The 17,545-nt window shown below is 46.8% G+C and overlaps 1 protein-coding gene across 6 annotated transcripts in view; it reads left to right on the forward strand.

The window, feature by feature from the left end:
• Positions 1 to 17,545, forward strand: part of LOC410852 (protein Fe65 homolog) — a 114,081-nt gene that overhangs the window by 19,474 nt on the left and 77,062 nt on the right. For 5 of the 6 annotated variants that reach the window (XM_006569087.3, XM_006569090.3, XM_006569091.3 and 2 more), the window contains exon 3: positions 5,033 to 5,385. In XM_006569087.3, coding sequence (XP_006569150.1) covers positions 5,094 to 5,385 — 292 coding nt within the window. In that variant the 5' untranslated portion in view covers positions 5,033 to 5,093. Of the gene's footprint in view, positions 1 to 4,035; positions 4,263 to 5,032; positions 5,386 to 17,545 lie in introns of those variants that run through there. The other variant, XM_006569089.3, reaches the window with a different exon arrangement.

Genomic DNA, 17,545 nt, shown 5'->3' on the forward strand with positions numbered 1-17,545 from the left:
GTGTGTGTCCCTTGACCCGAAAGCTTCTCCCGAACCTGAAATCTTAATTCGAGTAGAAAGCTTCGAGTAGAAAGGCGATGGGATTGAAGCTGCCTCCACGTGTCGTTGCCGTCCCTTGCCGCGAGATTGGTAATGGGGAAAAATGGAAAGGAACAAAAGAGAGGCGAGAAGGTGGATTTATTATCACGTTTTTTTTTTTACGCGAAACTGATTACAAAAGTTGTTCGGGAAGATTCTCAAGTCGGGTTCTCTTCAAGTTTTTCTTCATCCTGGCTCGCAGGCAAATAAAGTCGATTTACATTTACGGAGGGGGAGGAGTGCGAAAAATATCCCCAAGGGATGAAAGCACACCGGAGAAACTAGCAGCCTATTTGCATTCAAATCAAAAATCTTAATGACGGGATTCTTCTGTCGGCGAGCGAGAAGGGAGAAAGGAGTTCGTCTTCGATTTGGAAGATTTCGTTTCTTCTTCGAGAGGAGGAAGGGGAAGGGGGAGAGAAAGCAAATGACGTTCGTCTCGAATCGACGAGAGACTACTACGATTCTCCTCCCCTCTTAAACTCGATGTGCAGCGAGATAAAAAAAATTCGTTCAACTTTCTCATCGCTGGAATTTCTATATCTCTCCCTCCCTCCTCGCTCCCTTTCTTACTCTCCTCCTCCCCACCTCTATTCCACGCGTTTGCAAAGATATCGCGCGCGTAGTTACCAAACCAACGAACGTTCGAAAACGAAACGCGTCGCTTTTTTTACGGTCACACGCGCGCGTACTTACCCATATAAATATTTTATCATCGTATATATTCGTTTGATATTCCTGGTTCCGCTCTGATTGATATTTCCGTAGGTGTATACACGTACGCGTGTAAGCCACGTTATAAAACGTACGGAGTCCCTATCCTAGAGCCTCGGGGGGTGCAGAGGGTTGCATGGAACGAGCGTCATCGCGATATCGAAGCCGAGTTTGCCACCATATACATATATATATATATAAGTTCGACGGTTCGACGACGTCACGATTTTCCGCCAGGTGATATCGAGTCCCGCCGGATTTTCGCGGGCACAGGCGAGATTGGAAGCCGGTAACGACGCGTCGACGATGTTTACCCAGACAGAGAAGGAAGGGGAAAACGATGGAGCGGAATTCGATGTACACGCGTGTGTATACGTGGCGCTCACGAGTGACAACTCACGTTCACGAGTCCTGTATCGGGAAAACTTGGTACTCGTTTATATGACTATCGACCCCGACCCCGCGCGCGAGAACTTGGACTGGTACTTTGCGAATGCGGCAAGAGTTCAACGGCCCTTGGGAATCGAAGCGAGGAGGGGAGGAGGGAAGGGGAGGAGGGATTCGTAAGCTGGAAACAACGACGTCGTCGAGTTTGAAAATTCGCTGTCCGCTTTTCCGGACCGACGATTTGGGGGATGCGAGAAATTGCAGGAAATTGGGACGCGAAATTGGTCGAGCGGTCCGGCGCGATATCCTCGCGTTTCCCCGCGTATGCGATTCCTGCTTCGACGACGAACGAATTCGATCGATTCAAACAAAAATGATAGAAATAAATCGTATGGGGGAGGAAAAATTAACCGAGGCGGCGTCAAAAATAGGAAAAATATTGACCGATCGTCGTCCCTCCCCTTACATCTCGAGATTTAACGATCCGTGAAACGAGCCAGGGTGAAGATACTGTGCTATAAATCACCGCGTATTTAGCGGCTAAAAGCTGCGTTTAAGGTTGTTTTATGAATGGCCACGAAGGTGGAACGAATATCTCGTGCCCGGTGCTCATACGTTTCGTGCTTTAAAGCCGAGCAAGGGGTTGTTCTAGTTTTGGATAAGCCGTTGAATAAAGGGTGGAGTGGTGGCGAGGGTAGGGGTGGTGATGGCGCCCGTTCGTCTGCCGCTCCTGGTCGATGGCTTCCTTCAACCCCCTCCTGCTTTCCCGATTGTTGTTATCTCCCAACTTCTCTCTCTCTCTCTCTCTCTCTCTTAGTATCGGTATCGCGATATTCGTAGCCATGATTCATTTATTACACCGGTAACGGTGTAATTCGACGATCATGGAACGTTGCTCGAATCACGTGCAATCGGAGAAAAAGGAAGTCGGACGATCAAGTTCCGCGAAGCGAGCGGTTCGACCGCGTAAGTTTTAATGCTGGTATCGATTCGACTTCGTATCCACGTCGTTTATCAATTTTGCACGTCTCGATCGTTTTATCATCGCGCCCTTTTGACGCATCGTAACGTAACGGCGTATTTTATCGTTCGACGAGGAGGAAAAGAATGCTATTTTGTTGAATTATTGTTTTTTTTTTTTTTCGCTTAAAAAACCACAGGAGGAGGAACATTTGTTGATCGTTATGATGCTCGGTGAAACGCGAAGGCAAACATCGAGCAATGCTGACAGAGAAAATGCATTGTTAATATTTGCACCTATCGCGCTATTAGCTCCGATCAATTCGAAACTTGTTACGCGATTGGAATTGAAACGAAATTTAACGTGGGATGGAGTTGTGATGGAAAGTTGTGAATACGAATGGATACGAGTTCGCCCCTCGAATATTAACGAACGGATTTTGCAAATTAAAAATGTTAGGGGGGAGAGGAAGGGAAGGGAAAAAAGAAAAAGGAAATATCTTTTCTCGAACGTACGTATACATCTATTAAATTCAGTATAGATATCGTATATCTTCATTATATGCGCATGACAAATTGGAATATCGTTTCAATTTTAAATGGAGGATATATGCTACACGGTTCATTAATCTTTAATAACGATATCATTAAACGAATTATTGAAATTTATCCATACGATGCGTCACTCCCCATCGAACGGAATATCGTTTCTCTCTCGAATGATTTTCGGAATAAATTCGCTGATCAAATACGTCATTGTTCAAGATTTCGTAACGTTATCTTCGAACGAATATTTCCGTATAACCGTTCAAAAGATCGTTCTTCCTTCTATGAAATCCAATGTCTTGCAATAGCGTTTCTTTTTTCTCTTTTTTTCAGAAAATTAAATCGCTTCTTCAATACCGATTCTTTTTCATTCTCTCTCTCTTTCTCTCCTCTTTCCGTTGAGCAACGTTGATGCAAGCTGATGCAACGTTAACGAAAAGTGAACCGAATATATATTGCAGGTTGTAACGCCTATTCTATTTCAGTCACGCATTCCACAAATTGCGTTACTAGTTTGCCCCTCGCTCTTATAATTTTCAAAGCAACGATGATGCAGATAGATAGAATCCCTTCGTTTCAACCGTTTCAACCGGCTCGTCCGCTGATAACGCTGAATTTACAAGGCGCGAAACGAGAGGAACCGATAGGATATTCAGTGAACATCCCTCCCGGTGTTATTTCCGAAAATAGACACGTTGAAAATTGGTAATCGATCTTGGGTATATATTATATATATATATACATATACAGTCGCTGTGTTACGCCAATGCACGCTGCACACGCTCGAAATTCCGATCAGGAATTTCTGGAACTCGAACTCTACCATGATTTCTCGCGGTGTAATCCGAATTCCCATGAAATATGTATGTCGCAGATAGCCCGATACGTAGACGATCGAATTAACGGCGGATCATTTTCCTCCCATCTTCGATACTGAGAAGCTGGGAAGAGAGGAGATCCAGAAGCTCGAGAAAGAGATCGGGGCGCCACGGCTCGAGGCTGTATCAACGTTTTCACGCGATATTCACGCGTTTCATCGTCGAGTCGACAACGAGTTTCCCGATCGTATTGCATATTATCGTCTCCCTTTCATGTTCCTCCCATACTCTTCCCTATATTTCAACGATCGACTTTGTTTACGCCGCGCGCTCCTATCCCATTTGCCAGTTTTTACCTTTCGGAGCGGTTTCGAGCGCGATGATTTACGGCCGCGATAACGCACGGGAGAGAGAGGCGACGGTGGCCCGAGTCGATTGAACGTGCGGCGGCGGCGCGACGTAGGTTGGAGGAAATTGTTGATGCGGCGAACGTGAGATCATCCAGCGTATCCACGCCCACGCGATTCACCAGTGACGTCATCACTCAGACTCAGCACGAGCGGCTGGCTGGCTCCACGGGAATGCCTTGCTTGCCTATTGGATCGCTTCTGGTTTTCTCCTCGTCACAGTCCATTTACGCCGGCTCTCGGCTCTCGATCCGCCACTCGTTCTTCTCGCGAAGAGTGCACGTCCGTCGTCCATTTCTCGAATTTTCCAACGAGAAGCACGGGGAGATTGTTGCGCGGTGGGATGGCGCCGGTGAGTCTTCATTTTCGCCCATTTTCTCCGCCGTGTGAAAATTGAAACGAAAATTTCTACCATCGCGGCACGTGTCACAGTCGCCGAATGCGTTTCCCTCGTGCGGATATAATTTCGACGAGAAACCGTGTCGTCGGGTCGAATCGATGCGCCCGCTCTTTCCTTTCTTTTTTTCCTTTTTCACGAGTGAAACGAGCGAGGCAGACTCCACCTCCGAATATTACGCGTGCTACGGTTCATCATATCTCGTCGGTGTGTGTGTGTGTGTGCGCGTGTGCATGTGTCGTGTACACGAGAACGAGATATACGAGCGTATGTGCGCGTGGCATTAATTTGCGCGCATTTCACGATAATTGTGCGGGATCGTATTGTTGTCGGTTGGCCGTGGAGGCTGTGTCCAGCGTTGTTACGCCAACTCTTTTGTTATTCGGATGGTGTTCGAGTTTTTGTTCTCAACGGCGCGCGCGCACCACTTTTCGCCACGGCACGTTATTCGGTTTTCGTGGTCGGTTCCTCCCGAAAGAGTAACGACCTTAAAAGTTACGCGGCCACGCCAACCACGCCGATTCAACACGCGGTTTCTCTTCTTCGAACGCGACGTACGTGTCTCCTCTCCTCTCTTCGATTCAAAGGGAGTGGAATGAAATCGTTTCGAAAGGAAAGGAAACGATTTAAAACGATTAAAACCTGTGCCCTCTTTTCAACCGGATCCGGGTTAAACCGCGTAATCCCGGCACTTTGTTTAATCTCCGTTGAATCTGTTGACGCAGGTAGTGGGCATCGAGCCGTTGCCAAGGTCACGAGGGAGGAGCTGAGGTCATCGCTGCACCTATGTTGTGCGGCGAACTCCTGAACGGTGGCTTCGTGAGTGGTGGAGCGGTACCGGTGATTCCCTACGGCCTCTTAGGATTCTGGTTGCCCGGCTGTTTACGCGCTACCAGCCCGACCTCTCTCAACTCGTCTTATCTGACCCTGTTGGCCGAACTTCTGGCCACGGGCCACCAGGATCGTCGAAACGAGCCGATGGACCTCGCGAACAGGAGCCACCAGGCTCCCACGAACGGGGCGCTCGACCTTGACCTCGACCTGCACGCCGACGACATCGACGAGAACGTGTTTCTCGGTGAGTAATCATCCTCCTTCTCCTTCGGAACGGCCGAACGTACGTAACGTTACGTTCCCCCGTGAAAATATCTTTTTAACGAGCCTCGTCGCGATGAAACGAATCGATTCAGTATAGGACGAGTCGTATAATTAACAGTTTCGAGGTCAAGGAGATACCGTTCCTCCGTAAATGCATGCATTTTAATAAAGCCGGCTTGAATATCGAAACGCGGACTACTTCCAACTACTCGCCATTATCATCGCGATCGAATCGATTCTTTTTTCACGGAACATCGGATTTCTTTGTCTTCTCCGCGCTTTCAACCAACATCCCCTCTCTCGAAACCTCGATACGAATATTATAGCGAATTCCGTTTCTCTCCAACAATCGTCCAAATCCTGTTTCCATTGATATATATATTTCGCTGCACGAAATGCGATACTCGATGCACAAATAATATCGCGATCCCTTTATTTCGAAAGTGTGAAACATTCCTCTGGCGAGTCGGCGTAATTTCTCGCGTTAACGGGCAATAAGCCGTCGTGACGACATCGCGAAAGTAGGCGTGCGTTGGCAGAAGTGAGCGGCAGGGATCGCGATTACGACGACCATGGATAAGCGTGTCTGTCGGTGTTGGTTTGGAACACCGCTGTAACACCGCTCGTTTTTCATCCAATCTCTTGGCACGAATACGAGCGATCGTTGCGCATCACGTTCGACGAATTTCGAAAGCTCGCGTATTAAATCTCGAAAGAAGAACGAGATGATGCTCGCCCATTTGAAATCGAGAAAATACACGGAGAGGTTTGTCTTAAAACCGCTACGTATTCGTGACGGGACGATGCATTTCAATCATCCCCGCGACAAAACGTTCGCGACGTGGCCACAGCTTTTTGGCGATCGACGGCATTCAGAGCAGAAAACCTTCGAGTCTGGCCGGCATCCAACCTCTTTTCTCTTCTTCCTTCTCCTCCTTCTTTTTCTTATTCTTTTTCCTTTCTCTTTGTCTCTCCTTTCCTTCAACGTTGCCGGCCCGCGAGAAACTCGACTCCTCTCCTCTAAATAATGGGAGGAACGTTAACAATCTTTGCAGCTGTTTATCAAGATTTAGACCCTAACGGGTCGTTAGGCGAGTACGGTTTTCTTCTACGTTCTCTTCTCTTCCCATCTTCTTGACGAGAATTTAAGGATGCCCCGTATTAACGGGAGACTTCCTTCTGGCCAGACAGATCGTGATTCTTGCCAACCTCCTCCCTCCGTTCATTACATTCGTCTGTCGTCGGCAGCGCCACTTTTAATTCCCTCGATTCTTCTTCGAGAAGAATCCTTGCTTCCACGAACCAAAAGGCCGATTTGTGATATATAAATCCGGATTTTCCGAGCGAGCAACAAGTTTTCCAACTGTAAACAAAATTTTTGTCCATCCTCCGATTTACGCCGGTCTACGTGCCCGCGACGCCTTCAGCCGGACTCTGTTTTAAGCTCCCATCCTCCTTATCGGTCCTAGCTCACGGCTAGGAAACCCATCCTTTCCGATTTTTCTCCGCCCTTCTCCAACTTTCACGAGGATCTTACAATAAATCGTCCCTCTAACCTCTCTCGATGGTTGCTCTCTTCTCTGGAGAGAGATGGACCATCGATTGAAAATTATTCGATCCGGTATTTCTTACTTTTTAATTCATCGAGGTTTTCATCGAGCTATCCGTTTCACGGCAAACCATTACGATAATTTGTTCAAGAGAAGGAAAAAACGAGTATTCATTGCTCTCGCAAAATTTTCATGAGACTTGGAGTTTATTGGATCGGCTTGTCGATCGGAAATCGTTTCGCGGAGTTGGAACTCTGTTCGATAATTTTAGGAGATCGTCCAAGGAAATTTCGATCTTGCTCGTTCGCCGCAGTTACAGTTACTTGACATAATTCACGTGACAAACTCGCGGGCCCATTACTCGTGGGTGGCGGCGACCAAAGTCTCCTTTGTGCCCCGCGTCCCTAATTGGAATACTATTCCCCATCCGTCTTATTCGACGGAATAATGCATTATCGGGGATATGAACCGGGCTCCAGACACGAAAGTGGATTTTCGCGGCCGCCCCGAAACCACTTGTCCCCCATCGGCTGCAAAGTGGATGCGAGTTTGATGGCAACGTCTCGTTTCGTCATCGCCGCGCTCCCCAAACTTGGCAAAATTGAATCCAACTTGCCAAGGCTACCGAGCTTTCATCGCTCGTCGTTTCCCGCTTCTTAAGCTTCGATTCGACGGCGTACGATAAAAAAAAGAAAGAGAGAGATACGATTCCGAGTGAAAGAAATAATTCCTGTTCGCGAAATATTTCCTTCCTCGAAATAAACTTGAACGCGAGTTAAAGAGAAGATCGATCCTTTGTAGAAAATATACGCAAAAAAGAATGGACGGTAACGTGGTTAATTGTATCCAGAGAATAATAATTGAAATCGGAAGAGAAACAAAGAATAAAGAGCGGATCCTTTTTGAAAAACACAGTTTCTGTGCAAAAGCATATATATTCGAAATATATTTTAATTATAAAAATCGACGAAAAAGATAACCGCGGAATATATCTTGGCCACTCATCTTTGAGAAATATTATTTTACGGATATGATATAAATTTCACTCGGTGATAACGGGAATCTCGTTAAAGGGAAATAATAATCGTGCACGCTGGATTTTTCAATTAAATTTTCGGATCGGATCTTGCGATTCCAGAAAAGAAGGAAAAGAAAAAGGGTTTCTTATTAATGGAGATCGAATCGAACTGCCAGGTTTGTTAACTCTTATCGGTTGAACCGCGACATGTCTGCGAGCACGGAGCATGGCCTTGGTCACGAGAGGTCGTAACGGCTGATAAAAATACGACGAAACGTGGATGACGCGGCAAAGATATATATTTCTTGATTATCTCGAGAAGTCGGCTGAAATAATAAACGCGAAACGGAACAAAAAAAGTAGAAAAAGAAAGGAAAAGAAATGAAAAGAAACGAAGCGAAATCGAATCGAATGATACGATATATTGAAAATTACTCGGCAAATTAATTCGTTTGACGAGGCACGACGAGGGTGTGTAGCACCATTTCGCTGATGTGATCCGTGCGACGACGGATTGTTCTCCTCCTATCGATCGTTTCGATTCTATCCGTTCGTTTTGTTTTTTCGCGTTTACACCTCGCGAAGAGGGGGGAAGGGGACGTGATTGAACGCGTAAACGAACGAAGAATGAAAAAAGGAGAGAGAAAAAGAGAGAGAAGAATTGGGTAACAAAGATAAAAAAAAGAAAAGAAGGAAAAAGGAGAGGAGGAGTAAAAGCAACCGATTTATAAACACATATCCTGCACGGGGTTAACAGAATCACGCGATTCGAGGTCGCGTGCTCGGCGGGGGATAAAATTGAGAAACGAGTCGGAAGCAAAGTCTTTGAAAGCGGGAATCGAAAGCGAACATGTAAATAGAATTACAAGCTTTATTACGCGAGACCGATCAAAGTGGGAACGAAATACGCGTTGACTGATGTTGCAGAAAAATGAGAAGGACGCGATGTCTGGCGTGATAAGGCAGTTAATAAAATCGATCTTCCCTACATTCGATACCAAATATGAAACTCGTGTAAACGCGTTTACATTGGATTATTTTTCACGAGGTTACGATCTCGAGGGAGATAGATAGAGAGAGAGAGAGAGAGATCGAAATTTTTATTCGATATAATCGGATATATCCGAAAGGAGGGAGGTTTTTCGTCGAATTCAAACGTCCCACGCGTTAACGTCAAGGATGAATGCGGGGGGATGCGCGTGGTATCGTGGAAAACGGGAAAAAATTGATTTATTTCGGCGAGAAAAGCGTCGCGACACAAAGCGGCATTACGGCTCCCTTTCCCAGTGCCGAATAAATACTCCAATCTGTCGCGGATAGCGATTCTCCTTGTTCCACTCGAGACCCGGCTAAAATATGGGGATATACGTGTGTGCCGTTCGAGAACGACCGCGACTACGACGATGAGGCTACGTGGAGAGAAAGGGTGCGAGAGAGGGAAAAAGAAAAGAAGAAAGAGGGAGGCGCGCGAGACAGACGCGCGGGAAAATGCGGGAGAGAAGAAAGAGAGAAGGTGAAGGGAAATGATGAGAAAGGTAAAAAGGGAGCTAGCGAAACTCCGACAATGGGGAAGGGTTCCTAGAACAGACCCCCGACGTTAACGGAGGGAGGGGGGGTGAATGAAGCGAGACGGAAAAGCAAAACGGGAACAATGGCCGCGGTATTATTTTCTGTTTGCTGCGTCAGACCAACTACCACCCACACCCCTCCCGACTCGTCGGTGCTCGTCCACCCCCCGTTTCACCTCCCTTCCTTTCTCTCCGCCATTCTCTCCCCCTCCTTCCCATCCTCCCCCCCCTAATATTTCCCCGTTCCTTTTCCCTCTATTCTTTCTCCGCTTCTTCCCGTCTCCGCTTCTTGCCACGTTGTTGCAACGCCACTATTCCGGACCAGAATCCAAGATCACGGGCTCGATATTTGCCAAATAAAACGAATAATCCCCTTGGCTTGGTTTGCCCGTTTCGTTCGATAGACCGGAATAAATCGACCTTTGCTTAATTTCTTTCTTTCTGCCCTCGATTCGATTCCCCGGGCAAAAAGGCGCGTGCTTCGTTATCGTATTTCCCTCGAAATACGTAGTCGTCGTCGCCGCGAACGTGTCCCTCCCCGATTAAAAGAAATATTTAGTCCATTAACTCGTTACGTTCGAACTTTTTATCATCTCCGAAACAGGAAAGATCGTATCGGGAATAAAAATATTTTCTCCGATAAGGGAAGAAGAATTTCGAACGGAGCTTTAACAATTGTTAAATCTGCGTTACGTGTTACGTGTATTATTTTTTAACTGCGCAACGTTGATACTCGTAGATCTTGTTAGCCCGTTTAAGGCCTGGAATATCGTATTTTTACGAGGTTCGTGGTACGCACGCGAAACGTGGGGTAACGAACGCGATGTTTGTCGAATAAACGAACGATAAATCCCCTCGTATCCCGATCGTTTAATCCGTGGGGAAGGGACGGCTCGTAAACTACTCAGGTTTATCGACAAACTTCGTCAAAGCGGCTGTATCTCGAAATTAGTGGTACGTACGTGTCGCGATCGATCTCCTCGTCTTCTTATCTCGATTCCCACGGTAAAATTAGATACCGCGAGGGGCGCAACGACACGGCCAATTAACGGCCGATCGATAATTAAAATGTTTTCCATCCCCACGGCCGAAATGTGGGTGGATGGGAAACCCTCCCTCCACCGTAATTGCTCCGCTCCCCCTCCCCTCCGCTTTCATTTCGTTCCATTCGCCTTCCAGATTTATTTCTTCTTCTCGTTCATCCGTCTCTGTCCCGATCGCGGTGGATCCAGATCCGAGACCCCTTTTGTCGTTAATCATTTCCGTGCTCCTCGTCAGGGCCGTCTGCTCCTCCCTCCCTCCCTCCCTCTTGAAACGAAACTGTTCTCGCAATTAAGCGCATTCAAAGGAAAAAGACCCCAGCTTCCTGCGGAGCTCTCCGGTACACGTGCTTCCGCCATTCCTCGTTTCGCGGCTAATTCTCGGGCCTTCCCCACCCCCCTCCCCTATCTCATCGATAATATCCAAAGTAGGACGCCGCTTTTCATCCCCCGTTGACATCGATATTTTAATATCCTTGGCAAAACGAGCGCCGACCGGTCACTCATTCCATTTCTTTCATATTTATATTCGATACCGAATACTCGACTCTATATATATAATACTACTTTTTCTTCGTGCGTCGTTGACGCATTCGTGGATAGAGTATTTTTTTTTTTTTCATTCAACCAAAAAACTTTTCCATCCCGTACGCGACGCTCGTTTCTCTCCCATCGAGAGAGAACGATATAATAACGCGGCCGTTTATTCGTGAAAAATAGAGCGTGGCGCGGTGCGAGTTTAAATATTCGACTGCCAGCCGATATTTTATTAATTCCGGGAAAAATCATTCCCAATGGAAGGAACGGCTATGGAAGACGCGTGTGTACGTGTGCGATGAGGAAGAGTTGGAGGGAAGTAAGAGGGCGGGATTCGGGTCGAGTTTTCGTAGTGGGTATAGAAACTATGACTCCGGAAATCACCGGTAGGCTTTAAAACGAGGACGAGCATGCAAATTGCACCTCGTGGATGGATATGTACGTACATATATATATATATACATATATGTGTATATAGGCGGGTATGTAGAGGGTGAAGAGACTCGTTCCGTGCCAGTTTTGCCGCGGGGCTTTGGAAACGCGGCGCAAAAGTCCTGTCGGGGGATCGAAGTGGCGTATAAGGTTTCCCTCAAAACTCGGTGCACGTGAATGCGAAGCTGAGGCCGACGAGAGAGATCCAGGAAAGAAACGAGCTCGCGGCTCCCAGATTTTTCAAAAGTGCGAGTAGAATCGAATGGCCGTTCACCCCTCCTTCGTCTCGAGTCCTGTTATCGTTTATCTAGCTCTCGTTTCGTCCTATTCTAATTTTTCTATCCTCCTCAAGATACCTTCGATTAACGTTTCGTTTCAACTTTCCATGTTGAGAGGAATACCTTTGAGGGAAAAAAAGGAACGAAGAAATTTTCTTCGTTCGAGCATCGATCGAGAAGGGAAACGAGATACGAGGCTCGCGTGCAACTTGAATTGCGGCGGGAATCGCAAATTGATAGCTCCGGATAAGCTAATTAATGCTTTCGGAAGAAATTACGTTCGATGTAATTCGGCCGGTGTGCCAGCTGTTAGTCTCGAAAGGAGAGGGAGAGGGGAAAGGAGGCACGAAGGAAGAATCGAAAACGGGATAATGGACGTGGATAATGAGAGAGGGATGGGAGATCGAAAGCCTCCATTTCCTCGTTCATCCTTTTTTCTTCCTTTCGATCCTTTCCAATCTTCTTCCCCGGAGCTCGTCATTTACGCCACGCGAATCAACTATTCTTCCTTGTAATTAAATATTTGTCGTTCGCGGAAATGATGGATAGGTATTTACCTTCTCGATTTACCGGTGATTTTAACGTCCGGCCCCACTACAATTGCGATTCATCCTCGAGGTCACACACGGTTAGATAAAAACTCGAGGATATCCAACAATTATCTCTTCGATTCGAAAAGCGTGGAAGAAGTAAAGATCACGTAAGTCAGTTAAGATTTCATCAGGATCTTATGGGAGGGATGGCATAACGAGTAATTCTCATGGATTGAATGAATTTATAGATGGTCAAGATTAACATGGTTAATAAAAGTCCCGAGATTTGGTCGATTCTCTCTTTAGCCGACCGTCTTTTATTCCTTTTCTTCCCTTCCGTTCGTTTCTTGGCTCGAAAGGAAGATCCTTTCCATCATGCTCGCCGTCTTTATCTCCTCTCCGCTTCAACCCTCTCTCGCGCTCGAGTTTCGGCGTTCAAAATGATTCTCTTCTTTATTTCACGATTTCTTTGTACCACCCCATTTCTTCGTCTCCCTTTCCTCCCCCCCCCAGAGCTCGAGGAGAGAAAATAAAGAGAGGAACGAATACTATCTTGAAACCCTCTTTTCGCGGCGAAAGAACACGAGCGCAGCCGGCATTAAACCAGCGGAATATTCCTGTTTTCGAGGCACTCCGACTCGGTTCTCGTTCGCTATTATCTCTTTCTTCTCTAGCACTTTTTTTCTTGACGCATCGGATAAAAAAGACTGGTGGGCGTGACACAATACGTCCTTACGGGGCGGGATTGGTTTCGTACGGGCGGCGAGAACGCGAGCATTTACCGCGACAAAAGGCGAGGAACAAAGCAAGAGCGACGATTAACGAAATGGAAGAGGGAATGGAATGAATGTATCGTAATTTAAACGATCGCGTTATCCGTAGACGAGGACAACTCGAACGAACGTTGTACAGAGCTTCTCGTAGGAACGAGAAGATAAATAAAAAATAAAAAAATACGTCCAAGATGACGAGCGTGATAATGAACGTGACTAAAGATCGAACCGAAAGAACATCCTAAGCGAGATCTTTTCGACTATTTAATTCCACGGAGAACGATTCATCGTCGATCGAAAGATTTTCGTCAACGATTCCCTCGTTGTACACCGATAACGTCGATATTCGTCGGCGAACGCAAATTCAATTCTCGATACCACTCGAGCGCTCCTCGCCCCCCGGCCACTTTGCGTCTTATTCTACTCGAGAGTTTTCCACGCAACACCGTACGCCCCGCAGGAAGTTTGGAGTTTCCTTGCGAGGAGTTGGTACGCCGTTAAAACCGGTGTACATACACACACACACGCACACATGTCGGGAAGTGTATGTCGAAGACATTCGGATCAGCGATTTCCTAGGAAGGGAGGGAGGGAAGGAAGGATGGTTGCATTCTGGTTACCCTGTTCTCGGTCCGCACAAATCTTCCCCCGCCCCCCTCCCTCCCCTAACGTTTTATCAGAACGAAAGCCGGAAATACCGACGCAGACGGAAATATCCAGGCCGCATTCCTCCGTATCGGGCCGTCGCTTTGCGAGAACGCGAAATGGAGTCCCGGAGTCCTCTTTCAGTCGGATATGCGATCGCGTAATGGACATAGTTCCTTCCCTAGAAGAAAGACTTCTTCGCTCTCGAGTCGGCCGGTCGGATTTAATTCGATTTTTTCTTTCATTTTTTTTTCTATTTTTGGACGATGGCGAAATAGGAATAAAGGGTGACGCGACGAAAGGATTAGCAATTCGAGCAGTTTCGCCTCGGTCTTCATCCTTGACACTTCCCCGCCCCGCCGAATAATGGGCCGAATCCAATCCATGGAAGACCTTGGTCTCGTTGCCCCTCGAATTCCCCTGTTTGTCTCCTCTCCTCCTCGGTTTCGTTTCATTTCGTCGAGCGACGAAGTTGAAATCGCATTTGGGACAGGACAACGGGGGACATAAGACAGAGAAGAAAGAGAGAAAGGGGTAGGGAAAGGAGTGGCGGTGGACGGGTAACCGGAACGCGTCGCTAACGTAATAACATTTCAATTCGAGGACGGAAATTGCCAGAGGGCATGGCGGCACGTCCCCCGTAGTTAGGAGATGGGTGAACTGCCGTCTCCCTTCCTCCTTCGCCTTCCTTCGTCTTCCAGCCTCCGTCTCGTCTTCGATTCTTAACTTAAGGAATCCTCGCGAGGAGAAAAATTCGTGAAACGGTGGCGAATCGAAAGCGTAACGTTTCTGTGTTTAAGTTTCGCGAGAGAAGGTATCGACGACTCGCGATTTCTCTTGATTTCTTCTTCTTCTTTCTCTTTTTCTTTTTTTCTCCTTTCTCCAGCTCGAAAAAGTTTCGCGTCCCGCGTTTAAATGGCGGCGCGTTAATTACGGCACTAGCACCACCCTCGGCCTGGAATAATCCCGAAAGAAGCGTGTCACGATTTTCCCGAAGTCGCGACACGCGAACCGAGAAATAGGAAAGAGGCCGTGCGATAGGGGTAAGGAAACGGAAAAAGGAAACAAAAATAAGCGAAAAACAGGTTGCTCGGTGAAAACGCGAGGCCCCAAATGAACCCACCGCGTCGCGCAGCCCCCGTAATTGCGTTCACTGTCGGCGTCGCTTTTAATTAATGCGACATACTTTTTTTCATCGCTAAAAAGTGCCACATCCTCGTAATCCACGCTTGCCCCTTCGCCCCCTGTCTGCAGAGAGCACGACCGGTGGGTGATCGTTAAATGGATGAAAAAAAAAAAACGGAAAAAAAAAATATGCAAACCCTCCAGGCACCCTTTTCTCCCTCTCCCTTTACCTCCTTTCTTCCCTCCCTTCCCTCCTTCCCTCCCTCCTTTTCTTTCCTTTCACCGCTCTTTTCCATCTTCCCAGTTTTCTCTCCCTCGCTCTCCTTCGTTTCTTTCTCCCCTTTTGTCTTCCGCCATTTCTCTCCGTCACGCCATTCCTCCGAGTCCTTGCTGCGGGGGAATAAATCCAATCGAATCGACTCGCGCTCCTTTCCTTCTTTTCTTCCCGAGTTTTCGAACCTATTTTTTTTTCTTCCTTTTCGTTTCCTTTCTCCTCCTCACCACGCTTTCCGCCCCTTCTCTTCCGCCACGAAAGTTCCATCGTAGCTCCCTCCACTCCCTCTCGAGAGTATTAATCCGCGTAACCTACATGCGGCTGGGGCGTTGAACGAACGATGAAAAGGACGACGATAAAAAAACATCCGTAGAGGACCGTAGATGCAAGACTCGAGCCAGGCTCGTTGTGCAGCGCGCGTCGTAAAAATACGATGGCCACCACGCTGTGATTTCTTCCTCTCTCTCTCTTTCTTTTTTTTCTTCCCCTCCGGTCGGAGAAAAATCCTAGAATCTCTTAGCCGACGTACAACCCGACAGCTTGATCGTTTAATTCCGGAATAAGTCCATGGAGGCGATTTCTTCGAAAAAGAAGAGAGAGAGAGAGAGAGAGAGAGAGAGAGAGAGAGAGAGATGAAATATCGCCCCTCCCTTTTATAGCGTGAATTAACGCGGTTGACGTTTACGCCTCGCTCGTCACTTTTATCGCGTCGCTTCTCTCGTATTTACTCTATGTCCCCTTCGAATCGGCAAACATCTCGAATTTCAAACAGTTTGTACACACACGTGTCCCGCGTGTTCGTTCCACGATTGATACAGTTTCTTCTTGATCGGTGGACCAAGTGGACTCGGTTATTGCTCCACTGACACCTACACATTTTTTTTTTTTTTTTTTTTTTTTTGCGTTCCTGTCATCCACAGACAGCCGCCTATTCAACGGCTACGCGATACCGTAGCTAGGGATGATTTGTGACGTGGGCAGATCGAGCAGATGTTTCGCTCGATGCGAACGACAGATTCACACACTCGTATTTTTGCAGCGAAAGTGTTGTTAGATCTTGTCGAAAGATCATTTGTTCGCTCTATTTTTTTATTATTTTTTTTTAGCTTCGATATCAATTTGATTTATCGATTGATTCTTGTCCGCGAAACGCGCGTGTAACACGTAAGAAGAGATATAAATTCGCGTTTCTTTTTTTTTTTTTTTTTTTTTATTATTCAAACCTTGGAAAAGGAAGGTTTCGCTTTTGTGAAAGCGGAGTTTATTATCGATGAAGCGCGATTACGTTTTTCATCACGATAGGGGTGGCCATTCCGAAGGGATCGTAAATTTATAACTGTTCCCGGCCGAGCTGGAAAATCGCGGATATTCACGCGGAATTCACGTGCAATGACACCGAGATAGAGTAATGTAAAAAAAAAAAAAAAAAAAGAGCCCTCTTCTCTCCCCAAAAATTCAGCGTATATAGCTCGCAAAAAAAAGAAAAAAAAAAAAACAAAACAAAATAGAGAGAAATCGTGGCGCGTAAAAAGGTTGTATCGCGCATCGATGATTCTTAACGCGATGGAAACAGCATTGATATCGGTTGTCGAGCAAACGTGACTTTGAGCAGACTCGTCTCGATTCTCTTCGAAAGAGGATCTTGGCCAATCCGTGAAGGAGCAACGATGAAACGTAATGAAAACGAAGGGATGCTTTTCTCCTCTCCCGCGAAGAAAAAGTGATTAATCTCGTTATAAGCGCGTCTCTGTTCTCCTTTTTCTTTTTTTTCCTTTTTCGATCCTTTCACATTTTCTCCGCGATAGAGGGCAGATTCGAACGGATCTGGTTCCAAAACCAATACATTTGCAGCGGTGGGAAAGGCGCGGTGAAAAGGGCGGCGGAAAATGGATTTGAAATTAAATTGCGGCGCGCGATTATTAAGTGCTGGAACGCTCTTTTAATTACGTGTCTTTTCCCGAGTTTGCTGCTCGCTTTTGGCGTATCCAGGTAGAGGTAGAGATAGAGATAGAGAGAGAGAGTGAAAGGAATGGCGCAACCATTGCCCCGATTCTTTGTCCCGAGGAAAGCTACCCACTGACCGAATGCTAGTTGCGAATGAAACCTCGGAGAGAAGAAAAGAACGAGAAGAATGGAGAAAAAAAAAAAATAGAAGAAGAAGGAGCGGCTGTTTTTCGTTCCCCGTTAACATTTACGTTTCACGCGGCGAAACTCACGCTCCGTTTGCCCGCAAACGTTGATTACGCGGCGCGATGCAGGAATTTAATTTGCTATATGGATTCGATGAATCAATTTCATTAATGCGAAAATTACGAGGTGCACGGCGCATCCTGCTCGGTTAATAACCAATAATTACGTTCTGCTTAT

Source organism: Apis mellifera, linkage group LG2, assembly GCF_003254395.2.
Source record: "Apis mellifera strain DH4 linkage group LG2, Amel_HAv3.1, whole genome shotgun sequence".
In the NCBI taxonomy this organism is placed as follows: domain Eukaryota; kingdom Metazoa; phylum Arthropoda; class Insecta; order Hymenoptera; family Apidae; genus Apis; species Apis mellifera.